Raw genomic sequence first — 25628 nt, forward strand, 5'->3', positions numbered from 1 at the left:
GAAACAGCAATGTGATCGATTGTGCGCAGACATATAAAGCATCGGCTTACATGCGATTGGCTGGGAGTTATCTAGCTAATGGTGCGATGATGTACAGCTGCTAGTCTTCCCGCTAAAATTACGCTGCGCTTACGTTGACCGCTAGGTCTTTGGCTGTTGCGTCTCTCTTTTCTGTCTTATGCCATTAGCTTTGTTTTTAAGGTGTGTTCATTTAAAAATAGTTCAGTTTTTAAAAGTGACCCCTGTGTTCCGTTCCATAGTGTTGTGCTCAATCCAGGTGTTTTTGTGCACAAGACTACATCCTGTTTGAACGATACATGATCGTATCTGCCACACATGACCTCAAACCAGCCTAATGAGACAGGCCTTCCATAATACTAACTGATTGTTCAGACAACCCACCGACTAGTCCGTAAAAAAAAAATATATATATATATATATATATATATATATGTATAGTTTTTTAGTGTTTGTCATGTCCAGAGTTGTTCCGAAGATGAGTAATCCATTATCAGAACTCATAAAATATCCCGAGAGCCTGTTCTAAGTGGATTCTCGGTCGTAAAGGTTCTTCCACATCAAAGCAACTTGTAACAGCGGATTTATGGCTGGCAGGGTTTATGGGAGATGTTAGTGTAGCACATCTGTGAATCTGGTGCCATGACCCGGTTCTTGGCCTGAGCTAATATGCAGCTGATGCACGTCTCTTTGCTGTCTCGCTCTACCTCTGTCTCTTGTTTCCCTCCATCTGTTCAGCTAATTCACACTCTTTTGCAACAGCATCACGTTGACAACTTTACAGTGAAAATGTCTTAAGTACCTTCAACTCGGGAGTACAAATGAGTGTCAATGAGGTTAGATCATAGTTCATGTCTGCCTGTCCTGGTCCAGTCATGTCACGTGAGTCAGCGCACATGTTATTGTTTGGTTTGCGTGTGTTTCCAACAGATGTAATTGGTTATCCACAAATGTAGACCAACATCCCAGTTTTGTTTAGCACACTGGATAAACTGACCTAGTTTTGTTAAACCCCTTATTCAGAATAATAACTCTTAATACTGTAATTATAATTATTCTTCAATAGTAGCTTTAATTCTGATTTATTTGGAAGCAAAATTCCAAAGATCTGATTAATGCGTCATTTTAAATGCATTTTAAATTCCATTGTTTTGTTTTTTCTGGAAATAAATGTAAAAAAATAGGGATGTGCTAAAACAATAACGTTTTAAATTTTGCATTGATCCTTGTATTGTTTTTATATTGTTTATTCATGCGTGCATTCATATCTTCTCTCACGTGAACACGCTGGGTCTGTCTAACATGTTCATTTTCACACAGGTTATTATTTATTTATTTATTTAAGTGAGGGTCCTGGGTATCTCAGCGAGTATTGACGCTGACTACCACACCTGGAGTCGAGAGTCCAAATCCAGGGTGTGCTGAGTGACTCCAGCCAGGTCTCCTTAGCAACCAAATTGGCCCGGTTGCTAGGTTTGGTAGAGTCACATGGGATAACCTCCTCGTGGTTGCCCTCGGTGGGGCGCATGGTGAGTAGGGCGTGGATGACACGGAGAATGGCGTGAAACCTCCACACGCGCTACGACTCCACGGTAACGCGCTCATCAAGCCACGTGATAAAATGCGCGGATTGACGGTCTCATACACGGAGGCAACTGAGATTCGTCCTACGCCACCACGAGGACTTGGAGTGCATTGGGTATTGGGCATTCCAAATTCGGGAGAAAAGGGGAGAAAATCAATCAAATCAAAAAAATATATAATAATAATTCAAATTGAAAAATAACATTTAAATTGACGACAGGGCTGGATTGGTAATCTGGCAAACCGGTCATTTTCCCGGTGGTCCGACGCACTTTGGGGCCGATCAGTGACTGACTGGCCATCGGGAGAACCGGGACTAAGCTGAAATGGGCCGGCGCGTTATGCAGAACGGGCCACAAAATGGCGCCACGATATGCCGAAGGGGGCAGCAATATGCAACACCCCCTCCCTCATTTCTCTTCCCCGTCCATTGACAATAATGTGAAAAATGACAAAAACATGTATCAGACTGTAGAAAACCAAACATTAACCATATATTAAATATTGTTTTATGATAAACTACTTACAGTTATTGTAATCACTTTACAATAAGCTTATAAACAGTAAATGCTGGTATCATGAAATAACAATGAACTTCTTTTACAGTCTTTGTTGTTCTTTGTAAATGTTAGTTCATAAAAATACAATAGTTCATTGTTAGTTCGCAGTGCTTTAACTCATGTTAACTAATACAACATTTGATTTTCAAAATTTGTAATTAGAAATTCGATTTTTAAAAATACATGCTGTAAAAGTGTTGTTCATTGTTAGTTCATGTTAACCAATTATTTAAACATTAATATGTTTAATATGTAAGATTAAACAACATGAGAAAACTGTACTGATAACCGGAGCTCCTGAAATAAAACCAAATAATAACGTTACTTTTTCGATGTCTATTCTTGTCATATATTCATCAACAGTCAATCATGTTTTAATTAAAACTGTTTGATTATCACCATGATGCATCTTTTTTGTCCCGTTAGCATTGCCAAAATAAAATAAAAACCTTAATATCGATGAACATTTTCATCTGTAATTTTTTGGACATATTTTTGGGTCTTTTACTGATAATTTTTTTTGATCTAATTAAAAATGGACCGTATTATGCTTATTAGAGTAACATTTGTATTTTAATGAATCGTTCATTTAGCAGCATGCTAATGCTAAACCATATTAGCTCATTTATAGCATTAGGTCACGTCCACACTAATACATTCCGTTTGAATATACATTGATTTCACTACATTTACATCTCATCCACGGTGGGATGGCTTGTCCTCCACCGAAAATACTCTCCATGACCGCATAGGCCTACCTTGGTAAAATGATGATGTTATTTAACTTGACAGTGTAGTAGGTATTACGTGAGATTGGGGTGTATCTCGATATTTTCTGGGATTTTGCCAATAACGATAAACGGACGATTTTTGCATCCTTAAAAAAAAAAATGTTTTTATAGTCTTATATTGTACTAGTTCCCTCTTACAACATATTAATAGCATAACATGATAATATTGATTGTTGATATTATTAATCGAAACAGTATATTGAAGGAAAAGAGGTCTTTATTATTTAAACCGAATCCATTCGATCGTCCATTGTGATGTCGTTGGTGACAGCGTTTGATATATTTTGCCTTCTGTCGCTTTTTTTGTCGTAAGGAACTTTTTTGCTAAATGATTCGGACAATTTTGTTGAGTGTGTGAAGCTGCGAGCTTTTCATATTCGTCATATTCAGTGTGGCGGGTAGTTAGAAGATGGTGAAACAGGTTGGACGTCGAGCTGCTTTTGACTGGAACCGATTTTCGGCACAGTTTGCAGATTGCCGTCTTTTGACTAGCATCTGACCTTTCAAAACCAAACCACCTCCATGCTATTGACGACCACCCACGTCTAGCAATTAAATCTAGCATGCGTTGCGGAGGTTGTTGGCGTTTGATCTTCTCCTCTTGCCGTTTCTTTGCTCATTTTTATCTTCGGTCATACACACCGCAAACATCCGCATGTGTCGTAGTATATACAACTTTCCCGCAGCACGCAGTGAATTCGTGGACACTTAATACGGCTTTTTGATTGTTTTTTGAAAATGAGTGACATACTCGATAATGTGATTTCACATATCGTTAAAACAACGATTGCGATATTATCGTAGGCGATATATATATCGCACACCTCTAACGTGACTATGTTGCAGTAGACAGCAAGACGCTGCTCGCTAGGTTTTAGAACAGAACTAGCGTGAATCAGTGCATCACAAAAACAGAACATTAAGATCAGACTCGAGAAAAGCATGTTGAGTTGATTACTCAGTGTTTAGAAGAACCAGTCATCTGGTTGCAGTGTCTTTAAACAGTTCACCACCTACACACTCACTCACACACACACACTCACACACACACACAGATGCAGTTCAAGAGGCGGTTGTTTTGTGATTCATCTCTTTGCTTATTATTCTCTGTAAGTGTCTGACACTTGATAGCGCTTTTCCTTGTAACTGGAAGCCTGCAAACATGTCGTTTCCTTCCCTGATGCCTGTGCACGTTCACTTGTATCCCAGCGCTGAGTCCGGTTACAAATGACTCTCCTGATTCATCATTGTCCAAATGCATCCTCAATGTGTCCTCTCTTAAAACTATTAGCCGACACTGATAGTTCGATACTTACTCGCCTTTGTCAGCAGTTCTGTGTTTCGCTCAGGAATTATGAAGAGGTCCAGCAGCTATTTTATATATCATTTCTATTGAACATGAATTGGACAGGCCAACATTTTATGAGCGCCACAAGGAGAAATGCAACATAAATACAGAGGTAAAAAAAATAAAGGATATTTTGCACGTATTTTTGTTTATTCTAAGAATGTGCTCTTCTCTACTCTGTCTAATAACAGGTCTGGTTTGGGCCTTGTTTGCTTCTCAGTGTGTTATGAATATGACAAATACATTCATTTGGCATGCATGATAATGCTGGGGGACTTGGCTGCACTTTTGTCCCAGATAAGAGCTGCTCTGCACCGCAGGCAGGGGGCGCATACGATCCTGTGCGTCTGACCCGGAAAGATCAGGACTGACCTATAAAAGCACATGCTTTCTAAAGGTGCTGAGATGACAGAATATACTGACCTTTCATTTTCTCTTTCTCTCTTTCTGCAGATATTTCCAGTATTTCACTTTACACAGGTGAGAGACTTTTCCATGAATTCCCTCCTGTCACGTACTGTTATTCTTTTCAACCGTCTGAGATGCCGCTTGCATGCATGAAGAGAGGAAGAGGAGTGCAGTCTGGACTGGTCTATTGTGGGTAGTGGTTGCTGAAGATCAGGGGTTTTCAATGTGTTAAACAGGAAGCCCAAACACCCATAAAATCGACAAGACTTCATTTTATTTGGGCGGATTATATACATACAAATATGTTTTATATTGGCCATTACTAGAGTTTGACATTGATGTGATGCTTGCCCGTTTAAGACTCAACAGCTTGCGTGTATTGGGTGGTTTGGGGGGGGTCTGACCAGGCCAGCAGAAAAAATACTTAAAGTTGAGCTCTGCCTCTCCTTTAATGTGAGTCCATGTTATTATCCACCAGGTAAAAATAACCAAATTTGAGATTTTTCTGGGTCAGAGTTGGTCTTTGGTGGTCGGCCGACATACATGTTCATCCACATACACAAAGTTTGTTTATTACATAATTGCAAATATTTAAGATTTAACATAATTATGTATTTGCAGGTTTTATTTCATGTCTTTGTTGGATATGAACCTTTTGAATTCAAGTAAATGTTTTGCTTCAATCAAACTAAACTTAACCTTTACGTTGCGCTCCGGTCATTTTGACCCTGACAACTTTTTGTTTTTACGATAAATTTTTTTACTTAATCCAATTGGAATAAAATTCCTTGACTTCGTTCACATATTGTATCTGAAAACACACCAAAAAATTGGACCATTTTCTTGACGTTTTATTGTTTTATTTCACTTTGTTACACTTGTTTTGTTCCCGGTCAAAAATGACCGGTCACTGGAAATGAATGGATTAGATACAAAATACTGAAATATTACAGTAAGTGTTCAGGAGCATCCCGATACTTTAGATGAGCATCATGTCGATGTGTGTTTACACACACAAAGTCCTCGGACATGCGCGCACGCACACACACACTCACACACACACACTCATATGCGCACGCGCACACACACACACACTCACATGCGCACACACATTAACACACTCACATACACACTAAACACTCACATATACACCCACATACACGTTAACACACTAACACACTCACATATACACACACACACGTTAACACACTCACATATACACACACACACATTAACACACTCACATATACACACACACTTTAACACACACACTAACACACTCACATATACACACACTTTAACACACTAACACTCACATATACACACACAGCACTTACACTGTACAAACTATAGATTCTATCCTCTAACCCTAACACAACCCTAAACCTAACCCTCACAGAACACTTTCTGCATTTACACACTTGCATATACACACACACTGCTTAGCATGATCACTAACACACTCGACATATGGACACACTACACATGTCACACACATAACACACTCACATTATACACACATAACCATATACACTACACAGCTTGTAACTTACACACACTATCCTCAAATCACACAAACACACTCACATATACACACACTTTAACACACTAACACTCACATATACACACACACACACACTCACATGCGCACACACACACACACACACACACTCTCACATGCGCGCGCACACACACACACACATTAACACACTAGCATATACACACACACACTAACACACTCACATATACACACTCACACACTAACACACTCACATATACACACACACATTAACACACTCACATATACACACAAATATAACACACTAACATATACACACACACTAACACACTAACATACACACACACATTAACACACATACACACACTAACATATACACACACACATTAACACACACACTAACACACTCACATATACACACACATTAACACACTAACACTCACATATACACACACACTAACACACACACACACACACACACACACATGATGTGTTGAGTACCCTCTTGTCCATCGCCTTTCCATGAACACACTTTGAGGAATATTTTTAAGATCTACTTATATTATGTTGCTTTTGGGCTCGTTTGAATCGGGACAGTCTGCTGTAAGTTACGATGTGTCATTGTCTGTTATATGGTTCGGGAAGTAGTAAGGAAAAATGTGATGATTAAGGCAAAAAGCAATTCATTTTTTTTATATTTTTTAAAATAGTACAAAACTTGTCATAATGACTAAAAATAAGTTAATAAAATGATGCAATACGATATCTGGTGATAATAAATGCAATAGGAGAGATTTATTTACAATCTTAGTGGGTCGGTCATTTTTGACCGGGAACACAAAATGTGTATGAACACAACACAAGCTTTAAAGCATAATACTGAAACTGAAACTAAAAGGTCCAACTAACTTTAGTCTCGGCTTCAGATACACTCGAAGATCAGAAATTGCATGATTTCAACATTTGTTTGGTTTCGAGCAAGCACATTCGCTAAACTGGGACAGAATGAAGAGATTTTTAACTGAGGTGCCGGGACACCGTTCTGGACCGTTCCATCTCACCGTTCCATCTCTGTTTAATACTATGCTACTTATATCATAGTACTGCATGATTAGCATGTTCATATACCAGATTATATACCTATATTAGCAGGGTCGTATCCAAAATGCATGGTGATACGATTGCACTTGTTTGTATGCAGCATGACAACTCAGACATATGGTATACTAATAAACAAAGCCTCTAATTAGTCCGCAGTAGTTCCTTTTGTTGTTGTTAGATTGTTATGTTGGTGGGTGAGCATGTCTTTATGTGTGTGTTTCATGTTTGGGTGTGTAAGTTGAGGTTTGGGGTCTCACTGAGCTTCGTTTGCTGTGGTGACGAGAGGAAATGATGTGATGAGTCATTAACACACTGTCAGTGTCTTAACGTTAATATTCATTAGGGCGAGATCTCGACAGTCATTCGAGGCGCCGTGTGGGACAGACCTCGACCGTCTGGGGGCCTCATGATCTCTGCTGCCATAGAAACGACAGCATCATATGCACATCACTGACGATTCATGCTGCGGCAATAAACTCGATTTGTGTTTTCCTGCGGTAGTTCTCCTGGAAATGGAATGCTAATTAAGACGTGAGGCTCAATGCGTGTATTATAATTAAGGCATTACAATAAAGGAATGAGGTCTGTTTGTTTTTCTGTGTTGATGGAATAGTTCAAATGAAAATGAGTCATAATTAATTCACCCTCGTTCCAAACCGGAATGACTTTCTCTCTCGGAATGCCGAAGGCAGAATGTTAGCTTCTTTTTTTCAATATGTTTTAGCCTGCGTCAAACCCCCCCAAAAAACAATGAGTTGCTTTGTTGCAGCGTTCTGTGTTAACGATTTGCACCTGAGTTCACCAGCAGGTGTCTTATTAAAGATGCAAATGTTTACCATCTTTCAAAGCTAATGAACATAATTTATTCAATTACTCTCCAGCTGTGCTTTCATGTCTCTTAATAGCTGTGCTTGGAATGGCGCACTAAGTCTTTCTGCTACATGCTTACTGTGTACTCTTTTAAAATAGCATGTGATGCAGTATACAGTATGCAACGAGAAATGTTTAAAATGTGCAATGCTTCATTGTCGCTGCATAACCTCACTACTATGTTTAATTTAACGAGCCATTTCCATGTTATTATCTCAAAGATAAAAACAGTTATTTGATTTGATGTTTTCTGGTCAAATAATGAGTCAAGTATTTTCTTCTGGTTTATTCAGTGCACTGGAAATAAAAGTCCAGCACACTGAGTTTTCCACACATACATATTGTGAATGCCGATAGTTGCCAAATGCCGATAGTTGCCAATGCCGATAGTTGCCAATGCTGATAGTTGTCAATGCCGATAGTTGCCAATGCCGATAGTTGCCAATGCCGATAGTTGCCAATGCCGATAGTTGTCAATGCCAATAGTTGCCAATGCCGATAGTTGTCAATGCCGATAGTTGCCAATGCCGATAGTTGCCAATGCCGATAGTTGCCAGATGCCGATAGTTGCCAATGCCGATAGTTGCCAATGCCGATAGTTGCCAATGCCGATAGTTGCCAAATGCCGATAGTTGCCAATGCCGATAGTTGTCAATGCGGATAGTTGCCAATGCCGATAGTTGTCAATGCGGATAGTTGCCAATGCCGATAGTTGTCAATGCGGATAGTTGCCAATGCCGATAGTTGCCGATAGTTTTTTAATGATTATTCCAACATGTTCGTCTGTTGTCGGCACTTGAACAATAAACGGCATTTGAGATTTTATTCATGTTGGACACTTGTAGCCTTTATGTGCCCGTTAAAGTAAAGAAAGACTTAGTGCTGTCAACGTTAACATATGCGATTAATTTACAGCTGAAGTCAGAAGTTTACATACAATTTAGCCAAATACATTTAAACTCAGTTTTTCACAATTCCCGACATTTAATCGTAGAAAACATTCCCTGTCTCAGGTCAGTTAGGATCACTACTTTTATTTTAAGAATGTGAAATGTCAGAATAATAGTAGAGAGAATTATTTATTTCAGCTTTTATTTCTTTCATCACATTTTCGTTGGAGTGGTGGTGGTGTAGTGGGCTAAAGCACATAACTGGTAATCAGAAGGTTGCTGGTTTGGTCCCCACAGCCACCACCATTGGGCCCTTGAGCAAGGCACTTAACTCCAGGTTGCTCTGGGGGGATTGTCCCTGTAATAAGGGCTCTGTAAGTCGCTTTGGATAAAAGCATCTGCCAAATGCATAAATGTAAATGTAAATTCCCATTATGAGATTAATAGCAATTAAAACATTTTAATTTACTGACAGCTTTACCGAGAATGTTAAAACATTTTCTATTAGGGCTGGGCGATATGTAAAAATAATGTTATCGATAATTGCCTTAAAATATATCACGATATACAATCACATCGTCAACCCCCCGCTGAGGGTCGTGAATTTATTTGCTTTATTGATTTTGCTTTAAAAATTTAATTCATTTATTGAAAAAAAAAAAGACATTTCTAAATTTAAATTGCACTTTTAAACTAAACAAAAAAAGCAGTAAAATCTTATTTAACCACCTCCCCAAATCCAAACATTTACCGGCTCCATTTGCCATCACGCAAGTAGGTGACAACAGGTGGAAAAATACTAATAGCGGACAGATTAACAACTAAAGACAATAATAATCCAAATAAATAAGCCTAATAAATTCCCTTGTGTTCCCAAAATAATACTGGAAAATGTGTGTTCTTATCGAATTTGTGTTTATAATTCATTTTGGTAACACAGTTAATGCTGCCTAAAGAAAATAAAACTCAGTTTTAGGTTCAAGGTGAACGTGTCTTGCATTACTTTATGATTTAATGACTTTCGTCTGTTTCATTAATACATCGATATATATTACTGAACCGGCAGAGTTGCGTTCACAATGCATGCTAACCGCGTGGATGTAAAGCGCATTAATAAATCAATAATTAATAAATAAATCTACATTCTATAGATCGATTATATAAACTATCGGCTGATTAATCGGCCTTTCCCACCACCTTAGTTATCGGTATCAGCGATGTTGTAAGGTAGTGGTACAATATAGAGCTCTACAGTCTAGTTCCTGAAGTAAAAATCACATTTATCAGCAGAATTTCTGTTGAAGAACTACATTACCCATAATCCTGAAGAGAGATCCACCAATCAGAGAATCATGGTGAACAAAGTGTACCAAAAGAGCTCTGCAGCGACCGCCCACTCCCATGATGCACTGTGGATGATGAGTCACTCTCCTACATTCTCAAACTACTTATACTGTATATTTGCTTATATCTGAATATTTCGCAATAAACTTAAAATGTATTTTTCTTTAAATCTCTTGATTTAAGCAAATCAACAAATCAAGTAAATAATCTATTCTTTAAATCAGTAGTTTTATATTTCCACGTTTTTTTGGAGTAAAGACGCGGACTACCACCCCTGGAGTCACGAGTTTGAACTCAGGGCATGCTGAGTGACTCCAGCCAGGTCTCCTAAGCAACCAAATTGGCCCGGTTGCTAGGGAGGGAAGAGTCACATGGTGTAACCTCCTCGTGGTCACTATAATGTGGTTCTCACTCTCGGTGGGGCGTGTGGTGAGTTGTGCGTGGATGCCGCGGAGAATAGCGTGAAGCCTCCACACGCGTTACGTCTATGCGGTAACGCGCTCAACAAGCCACGTGATAAGATGCGCGGATTGGCGGTCTCAGACATGGAGGCAACTGAGATTCGTCCTCCGCCACCCGGACTGAGGCGAGTCACGACGCCACCACGAGGATCTAGAGCGCATTGGGAATTGGACATTCCAAACTATGAAAGTACCCCGTTATATTGATATATACCATGAAACTGCATGATTACTTTATGTGTGTACCATTGTTTTTATGTACTGCTCCAAGGTACGTCAAAGAATACCATGGGACAAGGCTAAAAACATTATGTTAGTACCATGGTAAATGTCCAAAAAGCATAGTTGTACCATGATATTTTTTTTTGTAAGTGGTGCATCTACAATATTCAGTTATTTACGGTCTCATGAGGAAATATACATTGACTTTTGTGTCACTTTTCAGTCACAAAATGAATTATTAGGCTTACTGTGTCCCAACCAACCCCCATAACATACCTCGCACATATTTATGAGTAGTCGCCATGCGCGAGGGAAACGTGCGGCCGGGCGTGGAGTGTGTCTCAGTGCAGTGCGGCGTCCTGCTGTGGAGTTAAAATGAGTTTGTAAAGGCTTTTGTCCTGAAGACAGCAGGCCGGATGTTTAAGGGTTTGTAAAGGAAGAGCACTGCAACCCCCTCCCTTCCCAGCAGCCCCTTTGTCTCCAATTTCTCTTTTTAGGGTTATTTTGAGCCTTCATGAACGGCCATCACTGGATGGGCCGAGTGGCTGATGTTTTCAGACGGTCCCTTACCACACCCGCCACAGTTTTAGCACAATGTGTGGACTCTTCATATGGTCCCTTACCCACCGTTGGCTAAAGGTCCAACGAATAGCAAGGTTCAATTAATGTTCTAGCAAAATATAGTATAAATCACGTATTCCCCTACTTTATGGGACAGGTGGCAACCATACGTGCACTGTGTGTGAAAAATCCAAAGTACACTTTGGCTTCATAGTATGTACTTCACTGGTGATGTGTATTACTGAAATATGTTAGTTCCAACATAGCCAAGGAAAAGTAAAATGTGAATCATATCAGATTTCCCCTTGCGAGACAATTTACTGGGTTTGTTTTACTAGCAGTCCTTCTAAGTGGATTTTGGACTTTGTAAATGCAATCAGTCTGGAATTTCCTCTCGTAGAGGAACACTCCTGTCAGATCCTCTAAAAGATCTTCTGTACATGCCCTGCACAATCTCTCACTTTTAGGGATTTGGGTTGAAAAGGCTCTTTGGGGTCCATCTGTGAGGGTCCTGAATGGACGTAAGCCATTGGAGAGATCTCCTGCTGATAAAGCCAATGATTGGCTTAAAACTCACTGTGTACTATCACCCCCACATCCCACAGCTTCTGACCAGGGATCCGAGAGTCACACATTTTAATTCGGTCTGTTCAATTTTAATTGTATTTTTTCAAGTTCTGTAACCAAGTGATTCTCATGATTTTCGGATCTGTTAATAGGCCTTTTGAAATGACTCTTATGAGCCGCTTCTTTTAAATCTGCAGAACAAAACATACTGCGTGACTGCTGTAGACCGATTCCCGATAGAATTACTCCTATGAGTCGCTTCTTTGGAAGCTAAAGTATGAAACGTGTGACCAGCGTAGTTGATTCCCAAACTAATGACTCTTATGAGTCGGTTCTTTTGAATCTATTGCACAAAATGTACAACGTGACCAGTGTTGTCCGATTCCCGGACAAATGACTCTTATGAGTCGGTTCTTTTGAATCTATTGCACAAAATGTACAACGTGACCAGTGTTGTCCGATTCCCGGACAAATGACTCTTATGAGTCGGTTCTTTTGAATCTACTGCACGAAACGTACAACGTGACCAGTGTTGTCCGATTCCCGAACAAATGACTGTTATGAGTCGGTTCTTTTGAATCTACTGCACGAAACGTACAACGTGACCAGTGTTGTCCGATTCCCGGACAAATGACTCTTATGGGTCGGTTCTTTTGAATCTACTGCACGAAACGTACAACGTGACCAGTGTTGTCCGATTCCCGAACAAATGACTCTTATGGGTCGGTTCTTTTGAATCTACTGCACGAAACGTACAACGTGACAGTGTTGTCCGATTCCCGAACAAATTACTCCAAAAGTAATTGTTTGCGACAATAATTTAAAATCTGTCGGGTCGTGTGCGTTCATGTGCGGTTTCGTCAGATATCATCTTGTGAGTTATTGAATACATCTTTAGAGCGACCACTAGTGTGTCCCGTGTCGTTTTTAACCGTTCTGTTTCTGACGAGCTCGCTGCTCTGCACGCAAGCGCGAGAGAGTCGTGAACAAATTACTCTTTTGAACTGGATCTTTTTCATGAATCACCCGAAAAGAACTGCGGGTTTGACCTCTGGAGCTCAGGTTAACACTTTGAATCAGATTCACTTTCTCGGCGAATCAGCCGTCAGTGAGGTCACATCTGGGAGTGCAGACATTTCAAAATAAGAGTCCCATGTGCATGTCGGGCTTCTTTATAATTAATAGTCCTGTATTGTGTAGCACTTTTTTAATCTTCTGGTAATTATTGATTGGGATTGGAGTAGCACAATAAACTGCATCTGGGATTTCATTCAATTCGCATTAAGGCAATATTTTAAAACAATTTAAATTAAGAGATCAAGCTTTTGACACTTAGGACAACTGAGGGATTTGTACACAAGTATTACACAAGGTGCAAACATTCATTGATGCTCAATTAGACAACACACTACTATATGCATACTTTACTATATGTAAATATCTGTAGTGTAGATTCTGAAGAGCAGTACTACATCAAATAAATGTTTTATCTCTTATATTTGCATAAATTATGAAAGGGGTGTGAACATTTATGAGACAAAAGGGGAATCCAATCTAATCTTAATCTCCTTGTTTTAGAGGTTTTAAAGTACCACAGCTCTTATGGACGAGGTTAGTGTGGGTAACATGGCTGTTATTGGTGGTAATTGATTGATTTTGCCCGAGGGCTCCAGGGTGAGTTTACAAAAGTGTTTAACTGCCTCTATTCTTTACACTGTGCCTCTAAGGTCAAAGCATTGCCAGAGGGCATCGTCATTTCTCTCCATATGGATGCCACAACTGGTGCTTTGAGACTCAGTGTAAAGAATGGGCATGCTGGGTAACAGAACCTGGCACTTTTGAGCACATAGAGGCAGAGGACAGATGCCGTGCAGGTCAGCGATGATTTGCAGCTGCAGTCGTTTGGTAAACAGCCAGAGTTGAATGGAAATGAGTGTCTGTTTTGCATATTAATGAGGCTGCAGTGGCTCCACCCCCTCGAGCCTCTCTCTGGCCTTTCCTGTTTCAATCAGCTCAGACACCTCTGTGAGGAAGAGCAACACAAGCACCATCTGTCTCTCTCAGGACATCACGTCTGTCTCTTAGGAGATAACTTCAGACTCTCTCTGTGAATTCCGGGTCAGTTGTGTCGTCAGGCATCAGGACGGGATTTATATTCCCGTTTGCTCTTTTTATATTTGTGTCTGGGCTTCTTTGGGTCTCCCGGCGTGAATTGGATAGATCCAAACGGTGCAGCCCGGCGTGGTGTGTGTGTGTGTGTGTGGAGCTTGGATCTGTTCGTCCGTTGTGGATTATCCCGCGCATGGTCCCGTGAAGGAGGCCAGTGTCTGGGTGTGTGGTGAGACGTTGCCCTGGCGCTCATGCGGGTGTTTGAGAGCGGTGGGTGCTGGCTGACCCTCAGCATGGGTTCAGATAGACAGTCAGCCGCCTATATGGAGAAACCACGATGCAGCCATTTCCCCTTGTGCTGGGCTGGAGGTACACCTGTCTCTCTCTCTCTCTCTCTCTCTCTCTCTCTCTCTCCGCTCTCGTAGTTTGTAGTTTCATGCAGTTTGTCACTGTTGGTGATTTGGAAGTATTTTGACATGAATGCAGACAGTCTTGTTTTCTACATACACAAGAGTTGCTGAATAGCACTTTCTTTTGCTAGCTTTTTATCTGTCTGTCTTTCTGTCATTATATGTATCAATCTGTCTTTTATCTGTCTGTCTGTTATTCTGTCTATCGTGCTATCTGTATTGTTCTGTCTCTCTGTTTGTCTTATCTATTGGTGTGTGTGTCTGTCTGTCTGTCTGTCTTTCATTCTGTATGTCTTATTTTATGATTTTTGTCTTATTTTTTATGATCTGTTTTATCTGACAGATCTGTCTGTCTGTCTTATCTATCTGTCTGTCTGTCTTATCTGTCGGTCTGTCTGTGTGTCTATCTGTCATTTGAACTCTGTCTGTTGGTCTGTCTGTCTATCGGTCTGTCTGTCTGTTTGTCTTATCTGTCTGTCTGTCTGTCTGTCTATCATTCTGTCTGTCTGTCTGTCTGTCTTATCTATCGTTCTGTCTGTATGTTTGTCTTGTCTGGCTCTCTGTCTCTCTTATGTATCTGTCTGTCTCTCATTTGAACTATGTCTATCTGCCTTATGTGTCTGTCTGTCTTATCTATCTTATCTCTGATTCGAACTATCTGTCTGTTGGTCTGTCTGTATGTTTGTCTTGTCTGTCTGTCTTGTCTATCTGTCTGTCTCTCATTTGAACTACCTGTCTGTTTGTCTGTCTGTCTGTCTCTCATTCGAAATATCTGTCTGTCTGTCTGTCGTCTGTCTGTCTGTCTGTCTCTCATTTGATCTATCTGTCTGTCTGTCTGTCTGTCGTTCTGTCTGTCCGTCTCTCATTCGAACTATCTGTCTGTCGTTCTGTCTGTCGTTCTGTCTGTCTGTCTCCCATTCCAACGATCTGTCTGTCTGTCTGTCTGTCTGTCTGTCGTTCTGTCTGTCTGTCTCCCATTCGAACGATCTGTCTGTTTGTTGTTTCATCTATAGTATATAATAAAATAAATAATTAATATTCCATGTACACAATAAACACATTTTTAAAAACAGCATCATTTACATGTATTTGTTTTGCTGATGCTTTTCTCTTCTTAAAGTGGAAGAAGAATAAAACAAATGATTAATTGTAAAGCAGTTCATTGTAGTGTGTGTGTGTGTGTGTGTGTGTGTGTGTGCGCGCACCTGCTCTTGAGTCCATCACTCAAATGCTCATTCAGTCTTAATCTGGTTGGCTTTTGTGTGACTGACTGACAGGGGCAAACAGACTTAATGACTGTGTGTGTGTGTGTGTGTGTGTGTGTGTGTGTGTGTGTGTGTGTGTGTGTGTGTGTGTGTGAGCGTGTATTTATCACTTTGTGGGGACCAAATGTCCCCATAAGGATAGTAAAACCCAAAATGTTTGACCTTGTGGGGACATTTTGTCGGTCCCCATGAGGAAAACAGCTTATAAATCATACTAAATTATGTTTTTTGAAAATGTAAAAATGCAGAAAGTTTTCTGTGAGGGTTAGGTTTAGGGGTAGGGTTAGGTTTAGGGGATAGAATATAAAGTTTGTACAGTATAAAAACCATTATGTCTATGGAAAGTCCCCATAAAACATGGAAACACAACATGTGTGTGTGTGTGTGTGTGTGTGTGTGTGTGTGTGTGTTAGTGTTTGTCCAGAAATCATGAAGAGAGAGAGATTGATTTGAAGATGAAAACCATTTATCTCATACATTTTAATTGGTTAATTCAATCTATCTGATTCAAGTCAAGTGTTTTTTGTCAAGTTTTGATCACTCAATGCCGAATCAATCTGCTGCGGGCCTGTCGGGACTTATTACTTATAACTTATATGAGTAGAGACCATCTGACATTGCATAGAGCAAGATTAGAGCTTGATGTTTTGAGTAACTCTGCATTTTTGTGAGAAATTTGCATCAGTCAATGGTCGGATACCAAGACGAAGACCAGAAAGCAAGCAACAGTATCTGGAAAATACCCCATATAACTATAGATCCATCAGCAAGAGACCAAACCTTAAAAGCACAGCTATATAAACACACAATACAGACCAAACATACACCTAAACAATCATCCGTGACCCCTCAAGTTCAGGTTGTTACTAAAAGATTCAGTCACACTAATGGATGCAGATGCAGAGATTTCAGGTTCTTAACATTAAATCTTTGGACGGTAATCTAATGCACACTACTGTCACGGAGGGTTTAAAAGATTGTGCCTGTTTCATGGAAAGATCAAATGTTGATTTGCAACCCTTAAAGGGATACTTCACCCCAAAATGAAAACTGTGTCATCATTTACTCATACCAGTTCCCCGAAATGGATTGGATTGGATTTCCCAACGCAACATACTGTATAAGTGAATCGGTGAATCATTTATTTTAACCAGTTCACTTACATGAACCGTACAAAGAAACCAATTTTATTAAATGTCCTGGACCTCCCATCACTGCATACAAGCGAGATGACAGTTTCACGCGGGTTTGGTTATTGCCTCATCTCGCTCGGCAGTAAAGCGGTGTATGCATTGAGAAAACAGTGATGTAACGCATGGTCGCGCTTTACCGCTACTCGTTGGAAACGGAAGCTTGTTACTGGAGAAGTTGCATTGCGGTCACGTTACTTCAAAACGTAGTTAAGTTAGTAGCGTTAGCGGTGTATGACCAAAATCTAAAATCACGATATGAATATTTTTATATGACAATAACGATATGCATCACGATATAGTTACGTTTTTCAATTAAATCTATAAAAATGGGTTTATATATGAAATAATTATATTGTAAAGCCTTAATTTGAATAATCCGGTCAGCGAATGAAATACTTAATTAATGTAAACTTCTTCCTCTTTATTTGGAACTTGAAAAACACAAAGTAAACAAACAAAAAACTAAATTAGTTTTAGTCACGTGACGCAGCCATTCAGTCCAAAACAAGATGGTGGACGACGTTGTATCGCCGTTGTCTTGGCTACTCTTCAGTTTGTTAGCGTTGTTCGAGATTAATGTCCGTTTGTAAATACTTCAGCTTACATTTCGTCAAAGGAGACGGGACGTTTGTTCGCAGTTGTTGTTCAGCGGCGGACCACGAGGACGGTTGCGTTTCAGACCGCACATTGCCGCGACGTTTCAAAGAGGCGGAAAGTAAATAAACGTCTTACGTTTTACTCATGCGCAGTACAGGGACGTAAGCGTTTTCAGACGACTCGGTGTGGATGCGCAACTTTTGGAAAACGCTTGAAAATGCTAGTGTAGACGGAGACCGTTTTGAAACGAAAATGCTGTTTTTAAATGTATCCGGATTAATGTAGACAGTCAATTTGCGCATCTTATCACGTGACACGTTGTGCATGACACCGCTGAGACTCATGCTACTCTCCACGATCCACACACAACTCACCACACGCCCCACTGAGAGCGAGAACCACTAATCATGACCACGAGGAGGTTACCCCATGTGACTCTACCCTCCCTAGCAACCGGGCCAATTTGGTTGCTTAGGATACCGCGACTCCAGTGGTGATAGTCAGCGTCAATACTCACTGAGCTACTCAATTTGGTTTTAAATCAACCTTTACGCATTAAAATGTCACATTATGTCACACTTCAATCTGATGTTGTGGACTTTTATTATTATTATTATTATTATAAACTTTCCTCAAGAAACTCGACATCTTCTGAAAGCAATCCAACAAAGGAAATACACATAGGTAGAAAAATATCCAATTAAATGAATAATTTAAGTCGTCTCTTTAGAGAATGCAAACATGGCTGGTTTGTTTCAAAATCTCTAACATTATTCGAACAGACATTTATTTAGGGGGGTGATGACACATTGTTTTAGCTGTTATAAATATATGAATATTCATGCATCGGGGGTTCAAGCCCCAGCACCACCAAGATGCCACTGTTGGGCCCTTGAGCAAGGCCCTTGACCCTATCTGCTCCAGGGGCGCCGTATCATGGCTGATCCTTCACTCTGACCCCAGCTTAGCTGGGATATGTGAAAACTAATACATTTCACTGTATATATGCAAAAAAAAAAAACTTTGTGTATAATGTGTGACCAAAATAAAGGATTCGAGGATTCTTCTAAAGGGATACAATCACTATTGGTGTGAAAAAGATGAATATGTACGTTCTTTTTAACTATAAAGCATCACTTCCGGTAAGCTTCACGAGAGGGTGAAGATCACATGGTTTCTCGTGTGACGTATTCGCGTTGCCATGGATACCGAGGTGATCTCACGTTCTCCTCTTGAGACATCCAGGATAAGAACACAAACACACCATTGTGAGTAAACAAACAGATAAATACAGATCTAAACCAAAACCAACCAAGCTTCTGTACAGCGTTCCTCCTACTCCGCTGTAAACAGCGCTCGTGTTGCACGTGTGTCAGTTCTTGGTGTCTCACGTGACAACGCGATTACGTCAAGCGTGCATGCCGCGGCTGACCGGATGCATGATTTAGAGTTAAAAAAAAAAGTACTGAAATATTGATCGTTTTTGCACTAAAACTGATTGTGTTCCTTTAGAAGACATTAATTTAACCGCCGCGTATGGATGATGTTTATACTGACTGTTTGTGATATCTGGAGCTTCAAATGTCTGATCACCATCCACTCGCATTGTAAGGACCTGCTGAGCTGAGATATTTTTCTATTGTTCATCAAATATGTTCTGCAGAACAAAGAAAGTCATGTACACCTGGGATATCATGAGGGTGAATAAATGATGAGATGAACTATCCCTTTAAAGCTCAGAGCTGAAGGTTGATGGATTAATGCCCTCAAGTTCCTCCCTGTGTTACTTTGGATAAAAGCATCTGCTGGATCATTACTCACTAAATGTCTTTTATTGTGTGTGATGTTTTGTCGTCTGTTGATGATATATGAGCAGACCGTCTGAGTTGTGTTTATATGGTGTCAGTGTCACACAGCTGTGTGTGTGTTGTATGCTGGAGGTATTCAGATCTGGTTGTCATCATACGTGACTGTGAGTGTGTAACGGATAATTCACCGAAGCTTTCGTGTTTTTGAAACAACACACACACACACACACACACACATCTGCTGTTACTGAATCCCTCAAAACTTGCTTAGAACATGTCAAGCTCATATTTCACCCTAAAAGCAAACTGAAATTGCATATTTATCATGAAAATAATGTCACTAAGCACAAAAGAGATCTCAATGGTTTTTGTGAGATTTACTCCTTTAGTAAGATGGCTGGTTTGTGTGTGTTTTCAGCAGGAATGATCAAGGGATGTGACGTAACTCTGTACGGTTTACACAGAGTAAACTTCACCCGCTGGATTTACGTGAGCAACACATAAACCAGAAGCTCATCACACGATGGCGAGATGACGTAAACAGACAGCACTGTCCATTGTGAAGTCTTGGCTGCGATGTGTCTCACACAGTATGGCGTAATGTAACTCAGTGTGCCGTAGATGCGTCCCAAAGTGTGAAATGTAAACATAAATGCTCTTCGTCTGCTAACAGTGAGTTAACGGACGGAGGAAACTGGTTTTCAGCAGCATCACGTGACTCTCCGTCTGCGTGGTCTCTCTGAATTCATCTGCTCCATATTATGGCACTTTTTTCCAGAGCGAAATAATCACGTAGTTCACGCTTTGCCATATTGTGGTGTCTGGCACTCAACACTCTTCGCACACTGAGATAGAAAGGAAAATGTTCTCATATTGAAACAGAGCTGTGAAGGTTTGTGAGTTGGTGATGAATTGCCAGTAGAAAAGGTTGTTTTATTTAGTAGATCTGGTTTCGTTGCATCTGTAACTTATTGCGTCAATGGCGTGACTCATATTTTAGTCCAGACTCAAAAGTTATTTAAAAATACGTAAATGCAATTCACACAAAGGGGAGGGGGGCACTTTCTAAATCTCATCAATCTTTTCATTATATGAAAGTTTTAAGGAATTTTTGAGAATATGTGATAAGAATGTGTGATCTTTTTTTAATTTTTTTGTATTTTTTTTTATATAGAATATGTTTTATGTTTCCCCGCGACCCTGTACACAGGATAAGCGGTTGACGATGGATGGATGGATGGATGTTTTATGTTTAGGGGGGTCTCCCCTTTTTTCTCCCTAATTTGGAATTCCCAATGTGCCCTTAAGTGCTCGTTGTGGCCTAGTGACTCACATCAATCTGGGTGGTGGAGGATGAATCTCCCAGTTGCCTGAGACCGTCAATCCGCGCATCTCATCACGTGGCTTGTTAAACGCGTTACCGCTGAGACGTAGTGCGTGTGGAGGCTTCACGCTATTCTCCGGTGCATCCGCGCACAACTCGCCACATGCCCCACTGAGAGCGAGAACCACATTATAGCAACCACAATGAGGTTACCCCATGTGACTCTACCCTCCCTAGCAACCGGGCCAATTTGGTTGCTTGGGAGACCTGACTGGAGTCACTCAACACACCCTGGATTCAAACTCACGACTCCAGGAGTGATAGTCAGCGTCTTTACTCATTTAGCTACCCAGGCCCCCTACGCCTCTACTTTGATGAACATCAACGAGTTCAAAGTCATTTAGAAATTTTTCGAAGTGGTGTAACTGTCCTGAGACGGTACAAAAATATATAAAAAGATACTTTGAAACATGAAATAGTGATTTGGAATAATTATGTATAATTAACTTTTATTTTTTAATAAGAAGTTAATCAATTTTAAGTTTTAAAAATTGGTCTTTTTGTAGCTGGGAAATTCATGATGTTTAAAAAAATAAGCTTTGGAACTTAAGTTCGTTAAACGACATTGGTTTGTAGGTGTCTTGTAATCGCACCTGACACGCCAAGTTAAGATTTCCAAGTTAAGGCCATTTTTTTTTTGTGACTAGCGATTTCCAACTTAAACTTCAGATGTTTAGATTCCGCCATAACCCGCTTTTCCGTTTCTCTTGTTTCTGAACAGAATATGACAGACACTTAGCATACAGAAAAGGCATGGCGACGGCATTCCTGGACCCCAACCCGAACCACACCCTGGGGGGCGGGGCCAAGGCTCGACTCAGCGCGGGGACGGAGCGGGCCCCTGGAGCCCCTGATCGGGTCCTGAAGGTCTTTCATCATTTCGAGAGCAACAGCGAGCACAGCACCTGGTCCAGCAACATCCGCTATGGAGACGCAACTGATGTTAGGGTAAGAAAAAGACCAAGACCAAAACGGTGTGTTTCCCGTTTAAAAATCCAGATACATGGTTTGTAGGTACTCCAAGTTGATCTTTAATTGTCAATAGCTGGTCTGAGCTGGTTGATCAGCTGGACAGTTGACTTGTAGACTAACAATGTCATGGTAAAGCTAGAATACAATAGCAATGTTTCCATCCAAGTTATGAATTTAATTTATGCAATAGATTTGAAACTTGTAATTCACTGAACGGTTTCATTTTTCTTCCTAAGTAATTGAATTCCTTGAACACATTAGCCTAATATCTTGTTTCCCAACTCTGAATGGCAAGAGTGCAGACAGACATGAGACTCTATTAGAGACGCACGCAACTGTTATATTGATCTTAGCCTGTGTTTAGCGGATTATTGCAAGCACATTCACAGGAAGATAAGCACACTGTTCCTCTTGAACGGGTGGTCTCTGGTGACCTCTCATATTTCCACACTGACCTCTGTTACATTGTCTGGATGAAGACCAAAGCAAACAAGCACAGAAACTTTATTCATCTGGTTTAATCCAAGGCTAAACGTTCTGACCGGCTGACAGAGAAAGATTCTCCCTCGCTCATGGTCGATCATGTATGTTATTGTTTTAAGCTTTACCGGGATGTTCAGATTTCCTGCAGCATGGATTATATTTCTCCTGAGCTTTGTACGGACCGACTCAGATTAAAAAGAGAAATCCTGATGCGCTCTGTTTATATGCCAGTAGAAGAAAGAATAGAGAAAATGATGTAGCTGTTATGTTTGTCTTTGCAATACAATCAAAGATTTCACTGTATTTAAACAGGACGATTGTTTTAGCATTGAGACTCATCTTCTAAAATTATTAATTATACATAATAGTTTATCATAAATAATATTTCACCACAGGAAGTACAAATTCTCGATGTCATGTTAGTGAAATAAATCTTTGCTAAGTACATTATTCCAAACTATTGGCCGCTCGTGTATATATCGATATAGCCTATACATAATTATGTCATTAATTTTACAGCTGCTGTAATCCGCCTCAGAATCAGATTATTTTGGCTCAAGCGTGATGATGTAATCCATTTAGTGTGTAACCAGGATGAGAGTCGGTGATTTTGAATATCATCAGAAGGCTAAACATTTTGAGATATCATTTTTAGCTCTATCGCCAGTTTCTATATCTGTGACTTTAGTTGAAACAAAAATAGAGAGTTTGGGTTTGCAGCAATATTTTTTTGCTGACCTTGGTTTTGGATAGTGCACTCTTAATTTCTGTGTTGCTGACCAGTGCAACATATGCAGCAAGTACACCGCACTGCAGTAAAACTATGTGATGAGAATATTTAGTCTCATGGAGGTTGAGGTTGATTTGCACAGCAGTTTAAAGGTCTGATCCATTATGCTATAATCATCTAATAACAGTCTCATGATTTTATGAGTCTATAATTCACTTTATATATTGTAGCATGCAGTGTGCTATAGGAATATTATGGCCGTATATTGTGATATTGAGCTGAGAAACGTTGTGTTTTGCCTGCAGGGAATCATACAGAAGATCGTGGACATTCATAAAGTGAAGCATGTGGCATGTTTCGGGCTGCGCCTCACTCACGCACCGTCGGGCGTCACCCACTGGCTCCACCCAGATATGGGCGTGTCCCACGTGAGAGAGAAGTATGAACAGAACCGCCCACAGGATGAGTGGAGGTAAGTTATTCATTTGCAGGCAGGGCAATACATCAAATATTCATGATTGCTAATGATATCAAATTTAGCAATATTATAAGAATCATGATGATTTCAATGGTCATATGTGAATATTAAACCGCAAAAGGCTGCAATTTAATTAACTGTACTGATTAAACGCCTCACACTGTCCTTGTGTGAACGGGTGGTAAACAGTAGGCTAGCATTAGCATTATTGCTAATGCATTAAACAAATCTTATCCTCATTATAATAATAATTCTGTCTTAATAAATTAGTAGTAATTCAGTATTATAATAATATGTGTGCATATAACATTTTCAGTCACAAAATATATGTTTGTAATAATGCTATTGAGATAATGCTAAATCATTGTTTTTGTAGCCATATTGCAGAGCCCTGATTTGTTTAACCTAGCCTCTTTATCTATGGACAGTGGGCAGCTCCAACCCTCATTGCCATAAGATGCTTTTTGTGATCGTTGCATTGCGGCAGGACGAGTGTTTGAATACGCACCTCTACATTTGTGTGTCCATCTGCGTGCATGACCTGCTTTTGTGCATGTGTGTTTATCGAGGGCCTGAGTCCATGTCTGCCATTAAAAAGTGAGTTATGTCCTCACAGATGGCATTTTTATGTTGTCTTGTTTCTACCCATAATGCCACCAGGCCTGTGTGCCCCATGAAGCAGCTGTAGCATCCATTCACTCGCCTCTATTTCACTTGTGCTTTTGTTCTGTCACTCACAGAACAGAAGAACCCAATGAAAGAGAGTCTTTCTCCTCACACGCATGCAAGCTGCTGTTTATAGCCAATATTGTTTTAATATCAGCGCTCTTGATTCCTCGAGATTTTGGATAGTTATCTATGTGTTGTTGTGCATGTAAACGCACTCATTGATTGCTTCATAAATGTGTCAAAATAGTACAGGATGCAAGATGTGCTCTTGATTGAAGTCCTGAAATGGCCGGACCCCTGTTAAACATGCACGATGATGTTAGAGCCGTTTTTGAAAGATAAAAAGCCTTTTTGACTATCCGCATGAAGTCTGGTCCACATTGTAGCTTATTCTGGTTAAGAACTAATCGTTAAAAGTGTCAATTATAGCCGTCTATAGGATGTTGCATCCAAATTTTCCATTCATTTTTCTATTTAACTTGTGTTTTTGGCAGTGGTTGATCATTTTAACCAATTTGAGGTGTCAATTGCTCGCTTCTGTGTATGATTTATTCAAAATTATAGTAGCAGCTTTGTTTATTATCACTTCTGTGAGGGCCAATGTAAAGTTGTGCAGTTAGATAAGTAGTCTTGATTGCAGACTACTGCATAAAATAGCAATAATGTAATTTAGGAATACAGTTTTCAGCTTGTTTTGGATGAGTAGCCAACATAAAGAATACGGCTTGCAGTTGCTCCACTCACAATAAGTATTTTAATGTCAGTTCTAGTCCAAATAAATCTCAATTATTATTGTTGTCAAAATCGTGCAGCCCTAACTCTGAGAGCAAAGCTGAATATAAAGTGAGTTTACTTGATGCTAAGTGTCTCAAACAAAACTCCTTTTTCTTCCAATTTGGAACGGCCAATTCCCAATGTGCTTATAAGTCAATCCGGGTGGCGGAGGACGAATCTCAGTTGCCTCCTTGTCTGAGACCGTCAACCTGCGCATCTTATCACGTGGCTTGTTGAGCGTGTTGCCACAGTGACCTAGCGCGTGTGGAGGCTTCACGCTATTCTCCGCAGCATCCACGCTCAACTCTCCACGCACCCCACTGAGAGCGAGAACCACATTATAGCGACCACGAGGAGGTTACCCCACGTGACTCTACCCTCCATAGCAACCGGGCCAATTTGGTTGCTTAGGAGACCTGGCTGGAGTCACTCAACACGCCCTGAGATTCAAACTAGCGAACTAGCAAACTAGCGAACTCCAGGGGTGATAGCCAGCGTCTTTACCTCTGAGC

General features: G+C 40.2%; 1 protein-coding gene across 15 annotated transcripts in view; it reads left to right on the plus strand.

Moving 5' to 3' along the window:
• LOC127650388 (focal adhesion kinase 1-like) overlaps nt 1–25628 on the plus strand; it is a 110073-nt gene that overhangs the window by 29276 nt on the left and 55169 nt on the right. For 11 of the 15 annotated variants that reach the window (XM_052135787.1, XM_052135786.1, XM_052135789.1 and 8 more), the window contains 3 exons: nt 4755–4781; nt 21732–21958; nt 23501–23667. In XM_052135787.1, coding sequence (XP_051991747.1) covers nt 4755–4781; nt 21732–21958; nt 23501–23667 — 421 coding nt within the window. Of the gene's footprint in view, nt 1–4754; nt 4782–14213; nt 14723–21731; nt 21959–23500; nt 23668–25628 lie in introns of those variants that run through there. The other 4 variants (XM_052135790.1, XM_052135797.1, XM_052135799.1 and 1 more) reach the window with 2 other exon arrangements.

Source organism: Xyrauchen texanus, chromosome 10 (assembly GCF_025860055.1).
Source record: "Xyrauchen texanus isolate HMW12.3.18 chromosome 10, RBS_HiC_50CHRs, whole genome shotgun sequence".
Taxonomy (NCBI): domain Eukaryota; kingdom Metazoa; phylum Chordata; class Actinopteri; order Cypriniformes; family Catostomidae; genus Xyrauchen; species Xyrauchen texanus.